We start from the raw sequence: 16,659 nt of genomic DNA, 5'->3' as shown, positions 1-16,659 counted from the left end.
GGAGTTCCACCAATTTTTCAACATTCCAGCACAATTCAGTTCTGAGATGTAATCAGAGTTCTTCACAGTGGTTTGGTGTAAAATAGTTCAGATTTCTTTACAGTGGTAGTGATAGAAACCAGGGGTCACCATGACTACAACACAAATATTGACATTTTATTTACTATCAAAACCACCAGTGAACCTACACGAGTTTTATATGGAATGTAGATGAAGGTAAAATAGTGGAAAATCTGAAATAATAAGTTTTCTTCTGGGACTATTTTGCCTCACAACACCCTACATGTATCCCTCCACCATGGATAGAGTGTAAGGCCAAAATCTTCTCAAAACTGTCATAAAACAATGTTTTAGACATCAGGCAGTGTATTCATAACCATTTCACAAGTAATAACTTCCTGTGCGGGAGCTTTTAGAGGTGGACATCACCACCATTGTGAACAATTCTAACTCTGTATTTCACATGAAACCAGTCTGAGTGACTTTACATTTTAACCATGTAATTATGCAGAAATTTTGAAAAAAATGGTGGAATTCCCCTTTAGCTAATCGTTGGTAACCAAGTTGATGGTAACAGCATTTAGGTTTGTATATAATATATATTATATATAAGAGAGCTGATGTGTTTGGCTTAACAACCCTATTCATTACAAGCAAAACGTCTGATAAAAATACAGGTTGTTCACATTAAACCATCTTTTTCATCAGATCTAATGATGTCATGTCCGAGTTTTAGAACTGTGTGGATTTTTTTAAACAGACTGATACACTTCCAGTAACAGGACTGACTTACAGTTAGGGACACAACAAAGTAATGTTATTTTACAAATTTCTCAAATTATACTCAATATTACTGTTGATTTAAGTTTTTTAAAGTAAAAGAGAACAATTTATTACATTTGGAAGCAGTAATAGAGTTTGACTAGATTGAACATTAGCCTACAAATATTCCATTAGAAGTTCTTCTGGATCTGAAGGGCAAATCAGCGATCAGTGAAATCAGTGAAATCAGTGTTATCAGTGTAAATAATCTCTAAATGCATTTATAAAAAATAAAAAAAATTTATAAAAAATTTAAAAAAATTGTCAGACCATGTGTTTTAAAGCTAATTATTAAAACACACACTACTGTGCAAAGCACATTGTTAAAACGGCAGTGTGTTTTTAAAAGCACCATATCAATAGAACAAATGCAAATAAACATAATAAATGCAAAAAAATATATTTTCTAAAAAGTACTTAAAATCTTTTGAGCTAGTCTAAAGAAGAAAGTTTGGTTCTAGATTTCTCCTAGACGCCTCCAGCCAACACATGGATTTATTACATTCTATCAGCAATGCTAATTACATAAAGCAGGTATTGAGTGATAATTATAAATAATACCCAGGTTTGGAAATGGTAAAATGAAGACTTTGCCGTATGTAAAATCAATACTTATTGTGTTACTTTCACACATACTTCATTTGTGCCACGTAGCATTTTGTTGCTTTGGTTCACTTCTTTAGAGTTTACAAGGAAAAAGAGATTTAATTAAGACAAGTATATATATATATATATATATATATATATATATGTATATATGTATATATGTATATATATGGGTCATTCTACAGAAACGTCCACTTTTTTATCTGTCCATAGGCGTCACTAGTGTTACCAATCCTCTTTGGTGTTACACATAAGAAAGGTAACACCAGAGACATTTTCATAGAAAAATGCATTTTACAAAATAACTGCTACAGAACATCAAACCACATGTTGTCAGTCATGCTATATCCACTAAAATATGTTTTAATCCATTTGTATTCTATCTTTTCACAATTACCTAAGAATAAAGTAGGTCACACCAGTGACTTCAACTAAAAGCTTCATATGAAATTATGAGCTAAATGAGAAAATCTCTGATAACTGAAAGACACAGTGGACTCACCATGAGCTTTTCTTCATAGATCCTCAGAAAATAGGTCAAAAGAATCAAGTGATGTCATCAGTGTGATTTTTACTTCAAAATAAGAGATTTTTTGTGACACAGTAACACCAGTGACACAATTCCTGGGAACGACAACTTTCATTATATATTTTATGATATTTATTTGTTTTCTTCATGTCATTTAAATCATAGATTTTATAGTCATGTATAGATTACTGCAGTTAAAACTGCAAAAAACATGTTTTTTTACCTCAAAATATGGCCTCACCCTTTACACATGATGCTCACCCTTTACACATGAGGACGCGCACTTCTGTGGTGCTTGGAATTCTAGATAATTGATTTAAAAAACAATATTGATAAATTGAGGCTCAAGAAGGTGTTATTATTACAATAACATTGATTTGTTTTGAAATATAAGTAAATCGTAACCCTAAAATGTTTTTCAAGTGTAATATATCTAGGGACACAAAAATCGACATTTTGGAAAATGACATGTATACATCTGAATGAGTTCAAACTGCGCTCCCACAGTAAAAAAGAGCTTAGATATTTACAAGGATTATGTTCTGATCTATTTAAACCTAAGGCTTTATTAGAGATAGTAATAAGCTAAATATATACAAAATCATCATTTATAGGGTGCTTTCTTTTGGGAGGTGTCTGACCCAAACCCTACATTTACACTTCTGAAAATCATCCTAAAAAAAAAATTAATTGCATTTTTGTTTAATTTTTTAAAATAAAAAGTCTCATGTCTTCATGTCAGCCTTATTTTTTAGCCACACCCCTGCATTTTAGAGCAGGAAGTGTCCGTGCCCCTGTCCATAATGGCCACTTGGTGAGCAGTTAAAGCCCATTGTTTTTTTGTTTTACTGAACTCTCAAATGTGACAGGCGATTTTCGTTCTTCAAAACAAAAGAAGACAATATATTACATTCAAGCTGTGGGAGCATAAATAGTATAAAATGTCCAGTAAAATTTAGATAAATGGATCTGAAGGACAAATCAACGATCAGTGAAATCAGTGTTACCAGTTTCAATATTCTCTTAACTTTTAAAACATTTATAGTTTTATGATTGTTTGATATTGACAAAATGGAATGTTTTATAATTTGTTTTAATAAAATAAACATAATTAAGAAGAGTCACTCAAATTATTTAAAAAATAAGAATCTGCTTTACCAAATACAGCTCCAATTGATTTATGATAATATATGAATTATATGAATTGTTTATTTGCTTAATGCTTATCAAATACAGCTTTTACGGACATTGTCCATGACAGTTTTGTGAGTACTAAAACAGCTGCTATGGAGCGAGTCATGGACAAACATCGCCAGTTTCAACTTCCAATCAAAGAATTCTTTCACGATTTGAGGTTTTTGTCTACTGCAGCCTGGTTATGGCAAAGTGTAATCCTCCCTCACCTGAATCTAAACTGGTGGAAACTACAATTAAATAAACATAAAAATGAATGAAAATGTCAGAGCTGTAATGATCCTGTTTTGCTCTTTATTTGGCTGGGTCACACAGGTTAACTGATGATCCCAGATAAACCCAGAACCCAGCATAGAGAGGCTGAGTGAATGTGGTGTGGACGGTGTGTAGGAGGGTCATTGTGTCAGAGACGCTGTAGAAGGACAGAATTCCTGCACTGTGATCCACATACACTCCTATTCTGGAGGGTGACTGACCTGAGATTAGAGTCTTAACGTTATTGTGTTGGAGAGACGGAGAGGAAGGACACCACAGACTCCAGGACTGATCATTATATCCAAACACACACTCGTTACCCCGTCCTCTCCTTTTGATTCCTTTATATGAGACTGATATTAACACTCCCAATTCCCCTCCGTTCAACTCGACTTCCCAGTAACAGCGTCCACTCAGACTCTCCTTACACAACACCTGAGGTGTGGAATCAAATCTCTCCGGATGCTCAGAGTGACGGTATAATCCCCCTCTCCACCACACCTTTCTGTTGTCCATAGACAGGCCGAGGGAATGATATACTGTGTTGGGATCCAGAGTCAGCTGATGCCAGCCTAAAAAAAAAGAAAAGAAATTTGTTTTTTTATCCATAAAACATTTAATAAATAACAAACATTATAAATCCTGAGAAATACATTTGTACTGACATACTTTCACACCTTAATCATTTCTATATTTTATATTTTACAGTTTATCTAGCGTCTACCAACGAACACTGTCGGGTCAGCGGTGAGCATCGATGACCGACTATCATTTGTAGCTTGGGCGGTGTGCTGAACCATTGCTCTAACCAGCATTTTAAGCATGAGAGAAACGAAAGAGTACAAAGGGCACAAAGAGTAGCCTCATTTTTCAACGGCAATACGGATGTTTTATCACCAGGGGAGGCCATTTTAACTATTTTTAACAATATTCAAATGTCTAAATTTTTAAACAAGCAGTATTTGAAAGTCATATTCTTCACAAGAAAATATTTAATATTGTTACAAATAAACACAGAGTGCTCTGATAACACACTAACATATAAAGCATAAGACACTTATTTTCATGAACTTTCACGTGATATAGTTGTAAACCTGCACCAACCATGCATGTTGTTTCACTGTTTGATTTACAAAATATTCACTATTAAACAGACTTTTTATCCAAACATCAGTGGTTTAGCTTCACTTTTACACACAGGGTTTACAACCCCATTTCCAAAAAAGTTGGGACACTGTGAAGAATGTAAATGAAAAATGTGCAAATCACTTAAACTCCTTATTTAACTGAAAATAGTTCAAAGACAACATACCAAATGTTTAAACTGAGAAATGTAATTATTTTCAAAACCTTTATGCCCATTTTGAATTTGTCGCCAGTAACACATTTTAATAACGTTAGGACAGGGGCAATAAAAGACTGGTAAAGTTACGTAATGCTAAAATAAACAGCTCACAACTAATTAGGCTAATTAGCAAGAGGTCAGTAACATGATTGGGTATAAAAAGAGCATCCCAGAGAAGCTGAGACATTCAGAAGTAAAGATGAGGAGGGGTTCACCACTCTGTGAAAGACTGAAGAGCAAATAGTGCAACAATCCAGGAATAACGTTTCTCAAAGTAAACAAGCAAAGAACTTTTGCTTTTCATCATCTATGGTACATAATATCATTAAAAGATCCAGGGAATCCAGAGAAATCTCTGTATGCAAGGGACAAGACCGGAAACCAATACTGGCTGGCCATGATCTTTGGGCCCTCAGGCAGCACTGCATTAAAAACAGACAAGATTCTGTAGAGGAAATCACTGCATGGGCTCAGGAAAACGTCTGATAACCACTGTCTCTGAACTCAGTTTATCGCTACATCCACAAATGAGGCAAAGTGGAACAATAAATCAAAATTTGAAATTATTTTTTGGAAATCATGGATGACAAATCCTCCGGGCTAAAGAGGAGAGGGACCAGCCAGCTTGTTATCTGTACACAGTTCAAAAGCCAGTATTTTTGTTGGTATAGTAGAGCATTAGTGCATTGGTGACTTGCAAATCTGTGAAGACACCATTAATGCTGAATGATGTATACAGGTTTTGGCATCATATGCTGCCGTCCAGACAACGTCTTTTTCAGGGAAGGCTCTTGCTTATTTCAGCAAGAAAATACCAAACCACGTTCTGCATGTATTACAACAGCATGGCTCTGTGGTAAAAGAGTCTGAATGCTAAACTGGCCTGTCTGCATTCCAGTCCGGTCACCCATTGACAACATTTGGCACATTCTGAAACAGAAAAAAATACGATACAATAGGCCGTGAACATGTAAGCATTTCACTTTCAAATTGAGGAAAAGTTTTTAAGTTCGGAAACAAGGTTGTAACTTAAACTTGCATATTCTTTACTTTGTATGTTTCGGTTTTTAAGGTTTTATACATTACTATGTTGTTCCCTTTCACACTGTCGCATTAAAGGCCCACATTTTAAGTTTTATTTCAGCTGTAGTCTTTGCGCTGATTTCACAGGAGACGTGAGCTGATGGTGAACTGTCAAAAGGCAATCATCAATCGGCTATTGTCAGCACCAGTTCTTCCTCCCTAACTTTGTGAGTCTGAGCCGTTAAATGTTTGACAAGATCATCTTTATGTGTGTGTGCATGTGTGTTTTGTACATACACTGCAGAAATTGTATTCTGGTCTTTGGCTCTGATGGTAAATTTCGAAACGCAGCAGCTGAAACAAAAAAGGTCAAAATGAGTGAATTAGGCTCACATTCTCCACCCAAAAAGAAAGAAGAAGGCAGAAGATCTACAGCAAAGCAGTGGCAGTGGTATGACTGCCCACGCAGAATGAGCATTCAAATTTCTTCAACACAAAAACAGAAGGTATGTTGCACTACTAATTTATGAGCGACAAATCCTGAAAACACTGTAAATCTGCAGTAAAACATGAATGGTTTAGTTTTCACAGCTCCATTACATCACTTTACCACTACAGTTGCTACAGCATCAGCTTTCTTTCTGTTAACAGCTCCAGCATATTTTGATATAACCCCAGTTCCAAAAAAGACAGAACACTGTGTAAAATGTTATAAAAAAAAAAAGAATGCAAAGATGTGCAAATCATTTAAACCCTACAAACACACACACACACATTTTCTAAGCTGCTTATCCTTCTGCATCACAGGGATTTAAACCCTTATATTTAAGTGAAAATAATACAAAAACAACATATTAAATGTTGAAACTGAGAAATTTTATTGTTCTTTGAAAATGACATATGCCCATTTTGAATTTGATGCCATCATGTTTACAAAAGGTTAGGACAGGGGCACGTTTACCACTGTGCTGCATCACTTCTTCTTTTAACTGTGTAAGTGTTTGGGAACTGAAGAGATCGACTGCTGTAGTTCTGCAAGTTTTGAAATTTTGATTTGTGGGACTACAGGGCTTTTCCACTTCGTTTTAGTCCATCTTAAATTAGCTCAGGCCCAGAGAAGGCGGCAGCGTTTCTGCATCCTGTTTATATGTGTTTTCTTCTTTGCATGGTAGAGTTTTAACTTTCATTTGTGGATGCAGTGTTGTTTTCACAGACAGTGGTTTTTGGAAGTGTTCCTGAGCCCATGCAGTGACTTCTACTGCAGAAGTGACTTCCACCATCTGAGTGCCCAAAGATCATGGCCAGCCAGCATTGGCTGGTTTCTCCGGATTCTCTGGTGATGAACTCCCCAAGTTCTTTGCTGTCTTACATTGAGAAACATTATTCTTGACTTGTTGAACTATTTGCCCATGCAGTTTTTCACAGAGTAGTGAACCCCCTCCCTATCTTAACTTCTGAAAGACTCAGCCTCTCTGGGATGCTCTTTTTATAACCAGTCATTGTACTGAGCTGTTGCCAATTAACCTAATTAGTTGTGAGATGTTCCACCAGATGTTTATTTTAGCATTACATAACTTAACCAGTTTTTTGTTACCCCTGTCCTAACATTTTTAAATTGTGTTGCTGGCATCAAATTGAAAAAATGGGCATAATAAGCTCAAAAAAACAATACAATTTCACAGTTTTAACATTTGGTATTGTTTGTTGTGTTTGTACTATTTTCAATTAAATATAGGGTTTAAATGATTTGCATGTCGTTGTGTTCTGTTTTTATTTACATTTTGCACATCTTTTTTCATCTGTTCTGGCATTTTTGAAAGCCCGATTTAGGTTTGTGGTGGCATTTGAATTGAAAAATGAAACTCCCATTCTTACGGTGATCAGGCTAAACCACTGACAGAATGCAAGATGCATTACTGTTGGCACTGCCTTTAATAATTATTTAAAGGGCCCATTTCACACCAAATTTCTGATTTTTAAAAAAATTAACTCTTTTTAACCTTACAGCTGATCATAATTCTGACTGTTGGAGCTAACTAATTAGCTGTCCAACTTTAACTGATTTCATCTTCATCAATATCCTTGCAAAGAGTGCAAGTTTTATAAGGAAGTGTTGCATGGTTGTTGGGTTTATGTTAACCCATGTTCTTGTGTGCATAATCTTGTAATGGTTTTGTTTTTACTTCAATAGCGTACTGGAATATGTAGAATGATGAACTCATGCCATTGCTGGTCAATATGCTATTAGCTTTAAGGAACGAGGAAATGTCAACAAAGTTATCTTCTTTCTGAATATACCCCACTTATTCACACTGAAGTTGTAAGGAATGTTTCAACATGGAATGCTTTTTGAATAAGGCACAATACAGGTAGCCAGTCAGCTCTGTTGTATCTACTTACATCAGTCCTAAAGGCACAGTAGGGGATAGAGAGAGAATGGATGCATCAGTACCAATACTGGTATCGGGTATCAGTCTGATATCATGTTATTTTGCTCAAATTCATACTCATAAAAAATGCACCAATACTAACATCTGATTCCACCCGACAACATGTAGCGTAAACTGCGTGAACGCTACCATGCTAATAGACAAACAACTCAGGCTGTGTGGACGAGGCTCTGTTCACACAGAGTAGTGTTGCTACTGCTGTGGAGGTCGGACACAAATTCTCGGTCACTTTAAATATTCCGCCTTGGCAGATTCCCACCAGACATACACTAAGCAATTTTAGCCCGTATTTAAACACATACAAACATTTCCCCATATGGTTGGAGGCATGTAGGCTAGCTAAACTGAAGCAAAAAATTCTGGAGACATCTGCAGAACCAAAGTCCGTATATGCTGACTTTACTCCGCTTGACTGAATAGAACAAAATTTCTAAAATCACAGTGTATGTCTGGCTTTAGAAGACATTCAGCTCCAGCTCAACCAGCCGATCAGCCAAAAAGACTTCAGAAGTAAAACTGGAAGCATGAGCTCCTCACATGTTAGCCTCAGATGTAATTCCTGCTGTCACTGTGCTGCTGCTGAAAGAGACAGATGAGAACCAAAACTATGAAACGTACTTTACTTATAGCTGTACCAAAGCGCTTTTCTGTGGACTAAACCCACTCTTCTCCGCTGCAGCGCTACTCCATCCAAGCTAACTAATGTAGCATAGCTAGCTAATGCACTTCATTTAAAATCAGCTACATTTTAACAATTTATCTGTTAAAGAACATTGCGCTCATTTACGCATTAATAAGTGCTTAGTTCTAAGTAGTTTACTCAGTATGGTATCGTAACTGGTATCGGCAAGTAATAAAAACATGTAGTAGTACTCAGTCTGATAAAATTGGTATTGATGCATCCCTAAAAGAGCTATTGGAAAATGGTCATGTACAAATAAATTAAGGCTGACTGTGGTACATAAACCCTACTCAAATGCTGTAAGTGGACCTAAAATACAAAATGATATATAAGCCAATTAATGAATGAAACACTTATGGTGCCTCTATCACCCCACTCCCCCTAAATGGTGACCCTCTCACTCTCACTCTTTGATTAAATGTTGTGCGCTTTATTATGATTTTCTTTAGTCTGTCAGTGATGAAGACTTCCATCCTTATGTTTCTCAGCAGGAAGCTGCTCTTACCCTGTTCAGTGAATGCTTTCAATTTCTCTAGGTTACTTCTCAAGTCAGAGAAAAATTGGGAAAATGGAAATTTCTTTGATCCAGCAGAGACACAGAGAGTCTGGAAACTCTACACAGAGAAAAAAAAAACACAAAATGAATAGAAATAAAGGTAAACAAGAGTAAAAAATAGACTATAAAGTGCCTTGGAAAGTATTCAACCCCATATCAGATTTGTCTGGATTTCTCTTGACACTGATACTTTGTACTGTTTCATATTTTATTTTAAAAGACCTACCCTCAGAGTTAATTAATTTAAAGTGATATAGGTTTTATGTAAGAAAACATTCTGTGACAAAAATGATTACCTGAAAAAAGTTTGACCGGTCATATTTAATTTTGTGTGTTAATGACATCAGTGGGTGCAATTAGAAAGTCAGAGACACATCTTCACATATTACAGCCAGGGTTGGGATAGCTACTGAAAAATTAGTAGTTAGCTACTTTGTAGCTACTTTCCCAAAATGTGTAGCTAGCTACAATTTAGCTACTTTTCCAGAAAAAGTAGTTGCTACTTTTTAGCTACTTTTTGTAAAGTAGTGCATTACTTTTTAGCTACTTTCAAAGCACGATTGTCAGAGTGTTTGTTGTCTCTACCTGACACGCCAAACAAGCCCAACTGATAGTGTGAACAAGACACTGCATTTAATCATGAGCCAGAAAGAAACTTACAATTGAAAAGCTGCAAATATACAAAAAAGTCACCAAAAAGTGAGTTTAAATGTAACCAATAATCAAACACAACTAAAGGTGTGATATCCAACAAAAATTTAGACTAATGGCAAAGTCAATCATTCCAGGTTCAAATCAACAAAAATAACTGAATAACAATTTAGTGCAAAGCATTGTCAACTGTTGAAATAAAACTGATCCAATTTACATTTTACATTTTACATTTCAGCAAGATATTTACAGAATGACATTCAGACATGACGCTTTGGATACTATGAGTGTTGAAGTCTGATTGGTTGGTTGTTTTCAATATTGAATGAATAATAATGAATAATGAATAATAATAATGAATAATTTGCAATAAAAATACTGGCTGGAACAATCTGTGTAAGTGTCATTTGTAATCCAGACGAATCGGATGACTTTTTAGTCGGTTGAAAATGTTTGCAAGGCACTGTAATGTATATCTGACCACATCAGATGAGTGACAGTTACCTGGAGGAAACGGATGTGATCCTCAGTTTGTGAAAGCTGCTCCACCTCAGTGTCTCTCCTCTTTAGATCAGCGATCTCCTGCTCCAGGATCTTCAGCAGTTCATTAGTTTTACTCAGTTCAGCCTTCTCCTGAGCTCTGATCAGCTCCGTTACCTCAGAGCGCTTCTTCTCGATGGAGCGGATCAACTCAAGGAAGATCTTCTCATTGTCCTCCAGTGCTGCCTGAGCAGAGCGCTGTTAGGACACACAGAGAGAAAGAGAGGGGGAGGGGTCCATTTAAAGATCAGCTATCACTCTCTTACTGTGACTGAAGATCACTGTTTCTTAACACACCCTCTGGAACCTCAGCCAGTTTTTTGCTCCAACCCAACTCTAAGAGAACCAAACTCTTGACCTGTCCCAAAGTCCACACCTGCAGTTTGTGGTTATGCTTAAGGGCACACTAGGGACATGTCAGTTGGACCAAGTGTTTTTGTACAGTGAGTATAAAAATCATAGGCTTTGACTTTAAAGGACATTCAACTACAACTCAATCAGCTAAAAAGACTTCAACAAGACGTAAAACTCATAATGCAAGCTCCTCAGATGAGCCTAGGGTGCGATTTCTGCTGCCCCTGTGCTACAGAGACTGTTGCTGAAAGAGACAGATGAGGATCAAGCATATGAAACGTGCTTTACTTACAGCTATACAGCAGTGCTTTTCTGATGTTTAATAACACCTGCTCTTCTCTACTGCAGCACTAATACACTTCCATTAAAATCAGCTATATTTGAAAGATTTAATTGTTAAGGTACATTGCACTCATTTACGATAACAACAACAACTTAATTTAAGTAGGTTATGCACACTAACGCAATATATATTTTTTTAATTATACAACATTTAAGATGGCACAATCTGTTGGGAAGCACCCAGCCGTACTGACGTACAACTTGGCTCCAGCTCCCCCTGCAACCCAGAAGGATAAGCAGCTTAGAAAATGTGTGTGTAATTTTCTCTTAAATATGTTTTCTGTCTTTTTTTCCCCTGAAACTGAAAAATAAACTTAATGTATTAAAGTACTGAATGTACTTGAATGGAAATAAAATAAATTAGAGGTAGCCTCTGACTTTTTCACAGTACTGATTGATGACTTTTCATGCATTTTAAGTGTGTGAAGTTAGTGCTTTCAGATGTGATGTGACATTATTGAGCACTTTGTTGAACATTACAGAACACAAGTTCTGTAATCTCACAGATCTGCAGCTCTCTGCTCACGACTCACCTTAATAGTGTTCACAGCTTCCTTTAGCTCCTGCAGCTTCTTCTCCTTCTCCTGGAGTCTCTGCTGAAACCCTCTCTGTAGCTCATTTAGCTCAGTCTGAGGAGAAACACATTATACTGCATATAGTATCTTTTAAATATGTTGTTTGTAGCAGATACACAGAGGTTGGTAGTAACTACTTCTATTTACTCAGTTCCATGTACTCAAGCTGGTTTGCCAACTCTCACCATTTTGGCAGGTTGGGGACTTTAAGGGGTGTGTGGGGGTGGGGGGTGATAGGGGGAGGTATTGGGCTTTGGCACACAACGTTTTATTTAATTTTAGGAATATAGAATTTTTTACAATTCCATCTCAAATATTAATATAGTTGTTCATTATGCCATGCTCAAATCTGATCTGTTTCCATATTAGCACTACATATGTGAATTTAATATGAACAAATATTTTTAAACATGTTAATATATAAAACATAATTTAGTATTTAATACAAATATAATTTGATTCTTGCTAAACATACCCATAAAATAATACTCTGTTTCACTGACTTGGTGAAGACTGATAACATTAAAGCCTTCAGAGAAGCAAAGACAGAATGGTGGTAAGTTCTGCTATTGTTCAACACTGATAATTTGATATTAGCTCTCTGCTGAACTGATCAGCCTAATCTAATGAGGGAAAAATATAGTCCAAGTACAGAGAATATAGCATATAAACTAGTTAAAAAGAGTTACTTAACGGTAACCAGTGGTACTGTCCACCCACATTTATCAGTGGCCCACCCAAAAAGATGTTCAAGTTCAGTTCCAATATTAAAGTTTTATGAATAAATAAACCAAAAACACAAAGTCAGTGACCTCACAAAATATCTAACTTATTCAAAATTACATTTTAACATTAACCAGTCAGAATTTCAGTTTAATAAGTAAAAATAAGGGGTTTATAACAAAGTCGCAAACACCTAGCTACAGTTTCCAGTGCATCTAAGAGCTTCTTATCACTCTGGTAGCAGAAGTATGAGTTCATGGAGCCCAGCCAGCTGTGATACTGTCAGCATTTTGGAGATGAATGTGGGAAGGACTGTTATGTTGATTTAGAGATTAGAAGCGTATGAACATGACCTGTTTGAAGCACAAAGGTAGCCAAGCACAGCATAGCAGTAACATTAAACAAAGTACTTACAAATGATCATCCATTGTGGCCAGGGGTGTTGCTAGGCCAGTTTTAGTGGGCTTTAGCCCACCTAAATATTATTTAACCCCCCTTCCCAAATAAATGTACATTACTAGTTCAGATCATCTATAGTTTATTCTGATTTATTCTTCATTATCCAACTGTGCCATTCTGTCTCAAAATTCATAATATTCTGTGATAGCAGGGAGCGACCTGGGGGAGGTGCTGCTGCTGCTTTAATGCAGCGCTACCACTGCTGCGCTACCATTCATGTTAGACCTTGTATGTTGTAAGCTAATGTAGACAATTTACACTCATAACAGGTATGCAAGTGATATATACTTTGTAAGTTGCTGTATTCCAATAATTACTTCTTTAACGGCTTGAACTTGAACTCTGTCTTTTATTATTGCCGCGTAGCCAGATAGCTTTCTGTTGACGTGCTCAGCATTCTCTAGGGAGGGCAGAATATGTCTAGTTATAAAAAGAATTTGAAGTGTAAACCAGAGAGCCTGTTAGCAGCAAGCAGTGATGTTCAGCTGCTTGGGGACAAATTTCAACAATAAACATCAAGAAAAACATTAAGAGCTCTGCACTTTCTTGAGAGGTTTATGCTCGTAAAATTTCTGTTCTTACCGCATTTGTTCTTTACTTGGCTGTAGTGACAGCTACAAACTGAACGTTATCCCAGGATGACTCAGAGACATTTAATGCAACATAAAACAATAACTTAAAGACCAAGCACACTTTCTTTAACTTCACTAAAACAGTAATAAACAATATTTTTGCCATGATCTTACAGTGTTCATGTGAAAAACGTGAAAAGATGGATAGAAAAACCCTAAACTGCTACTTTTGTGCTTCTCCTCAAATTGCTTTAGGAAAGGTACTTTTGCTTTTACTTTTAGGCTACTTGACGCCTCTGCTAAAGAGTAAAATTTTACTCTGTTGCTCTAAAGACAGGTAACACTGCTATGTAAGCAAAGCAAAAATAAAGGGTATTAAAAAAGGGTGGTCTTGTTCTAGGGCAGGAGTATCTGTTCTTTTGCGGAAAGGGCTGGTGTGGCTGGAGGTTTTTCATTCCAAATATTCTGGAGCTACCTGATTCCATTTGTTTACTGAAATGGTCTCAATCTTCAAACAATAGATCATGTACACTCCTGTTCTAGGGCAAACCTTTAACTACATCATGTATGCATTCTTTAAACTTTAAAGATCCATCCACTGAAAGGTTCTTTAGGGAACCAAAAATGGTTCTTCTATGGCATTGGTTCAAAGAACCCTCTTGCACAACCTTTATTTTGTTAAATAACACTGTACTGTAAAATCCTGTAAGATGGGTGTTGGCTGGTCAAAAAAAATTGTTGGCTAGTTTGACTCGTTCGACTTGTTCAGTGCTAAGTGATGACACATTTATGTAACGACTCATTATACTAGGAGCAACACATATATTTTCATGCTAAATACAATTTTTATTATACGGTCAAGATTCCTTTGGATTTTCAATAACAAAATAAGCCTTGAACTTGTAACTCTTAATGCCAGTATACAGTACAAAATGCATCTATAACATCTATTAAGACTTTCAACATAACGCAGATTTATCAGTATGAGATGAATAAAGGTTAGGTAACAGACAATTATCATTTCTCAGTTTACCCTATAGACTATAGACTAGCTGCCTTTCTTGGTGTAAATTTCAAGCCACATGTGATCTGCTATGGTCAGGCCTGTACAGTGAGATATTTTTTGATTGCATTTGAGACTAAATTGTATTCTGTGAAAAAGATTATTTGCATTTTTTTGTTAGTTTTGCTTAATCAGGGAGAAAAATAAACATTACCTATGTACTAATCAAAGCGCTGTAACAAGAGACAATATACTAACTTACTGTATATTATGTTACTGTCATTTTTATGCTAGTGTCCTGCTATGAAGCCTGCTGTTGTCCTGCTGTTGACAAGGGCATGATGTCAAGGAAGTGCCTAAAGTAACTTAGTGCAGTTGTTTCTCTAGCTCAGCTAACAATGAAGTGGAAGAAAAGAGTAAGAAACCATGAAAAGGTATTTTTCAGTTTTAAAAGTTACCTTGGCAAGTCAACATCTTGGCACATCATCCACCGTAGAGAAAAAAGTAACATTTCATTGCTAGGCCTGGGTGATAAGGCAATGTAACTGGACATTGTCGATGATGGACAAGTAACCCAATGGCAGTAAAAAGCGATAATTGCCATTTTGGTAAAAGAACTAAGAGACAATTTGAGAGGACTGCTTTACCATTATACAGCTTGAAAAATACATTTTCACATTTAAGAAGTGTGGAGGCTCGCAGACCAGTGATTAGTTTCTGAGAAGGATGGGGAGAAGGAGGGAGAGAGGTTTGTTAAGAAACTTCCTGTGTTGTTTCTCCCTGCTGCACATTCTAATGCTAGCTTTACTGCATGGATTCCCCTTAATTTGCTTTGTGTGAATGGAATCGAAAATGAATGCCGACGTGCTTTGGATCTTCAGCTCCCCTCAAAGTGACTCGCTGACTGGATATTAGCATAGAGCGGCTAAGTAAACTCCAACCTGGAGAGACAGTTCCTTCGATCCTCATCTACGGCCAGTGTTCACAGAAAAAGGTAATAACTAATATTAAATAAAATGTAAAGTTTTGTTAAATAAAATGTAAAGTTTTATATACTTTTAACCTTAAACACTTTTTGTGGTCTCAGTCTGGGTTTAATGTGAAGTAGTAATAGTAAAATGCTGAGTAGTATAATGTGTTGCTCAGAGAAACTGAACAGTGCTGGAAGTCGCAGAGTGGCAGCGTACATCTATGCTGAATAGTGGGATGCTGCTGGATTTGCAGTGGCCTTTAGAATTTATAAGTGGCTTCAGAAAGATACCTAGTTCTGATCAATAAAAGTTCATTTTTTTGACTTATTACTCTTACATTCCAGTCCAGCATCATAATCAGCAAGAACCGAGTTAGCTCTCACCTGTTTCTGTATTCTTTCTGCTACAGCTGCAACTGTATCGTGACCTTTGTGTTCATGCATCGTACACAAATAGCAGATACAGCTCTGGTCGGTGCGGCAGTAGATCTCGATCAGTTTGTCGTGTTGAGAGCAGATCTTCTCTTGTAGCTGATTGGATGCCTTGACCAGCTTGTGCTTTTTCAAACCAGGAACTTCATAGTGAGGTTTAAGATGATCTTCACAAAAGGAGGCCAGACACATCACACAGGATTTGACAGCTTTGAGTTTTCTCCCAGTGCAGAAATCACACTCCACATCTCCAGGTCCAGCAGGAGAAGTAGCTTGACCTTCTATCTTCTTCAGTTTCTCCAACATTTCAGCTATGAAGTAGTTTCTGCGTAGAACAGGCCTTGGAGTGAAAGTCTCTCTGCACTGGGGGCAGCTGTAGACCCCCCTCTGATCCTCCTGATCCCAGCAGCCATTAATGCACACCATACAGAAACTGTGTCCACAGGGAACGGTCACTGGATCATTCGGCAGATGTAGACAGACTGGACAGATGAACCGGTCCTGATCTCCTGAAATACTGGCTTCTGCCATTTTCCTGAATGTTCAGACTAAGAGGGGGAGAGAGAGAGAGAGAGA

General features: G+C 36.8%; 1 protein-coding gene across 1 annotated transcript; it reads right to left on the bottom strand.

Annotated features, from left to right (window-relative positions):
* Nucleotides 1-3,423: 3,423 nt before the first annotated feature.
* On the bottom strand, nucleotides 3,424-16,659 carry LOC118814816 (tripartite motif-containing protein 16-like). Its single transcript, XM_036580616.1, has 6 exons — nucleotides 16,036-16,659; nucleotides 11,883-11,978; nucleotides 10,618-10,851; nucleotides 9,412-9,520; nucleotides 6,072-6,128; nucleotides 3,424-3,978 (listed from the first exon to the last, which is right to left on the bottom strand). The coding sequence occupies exons 1-6, from the start codon at nucleotides 16,612-16,614 to the stop codon at nucleotides 3,446-3,448; spliced, it is 1,608 nt and encodes a 535-aa protein (XP_036436509.1). The 5' UTR covers nucleotides 16,615-16,659; the 3' UTR covers nucleotides 3,424-3,445.

Source organism: Colossoma macropomum, unplaced genomic scaffold (genome assembly GCF_904425465.1).
Source record: "Colossoma macropomum unplaced genomic scaffold, Colossoma_macropomum, whole genome shotgun sequence".
NCBI lineage: Eukaryota > Metazoa > Chordata > Actinopteri > Characiformes > Serrasalmidae > Colossoma > Colossoma macropomum.
The sequence above is the reverse complement of the archived record's forward strand: the minus strand, read 5'-3'. Positions and strand labels throughout refer to the sequence as shown.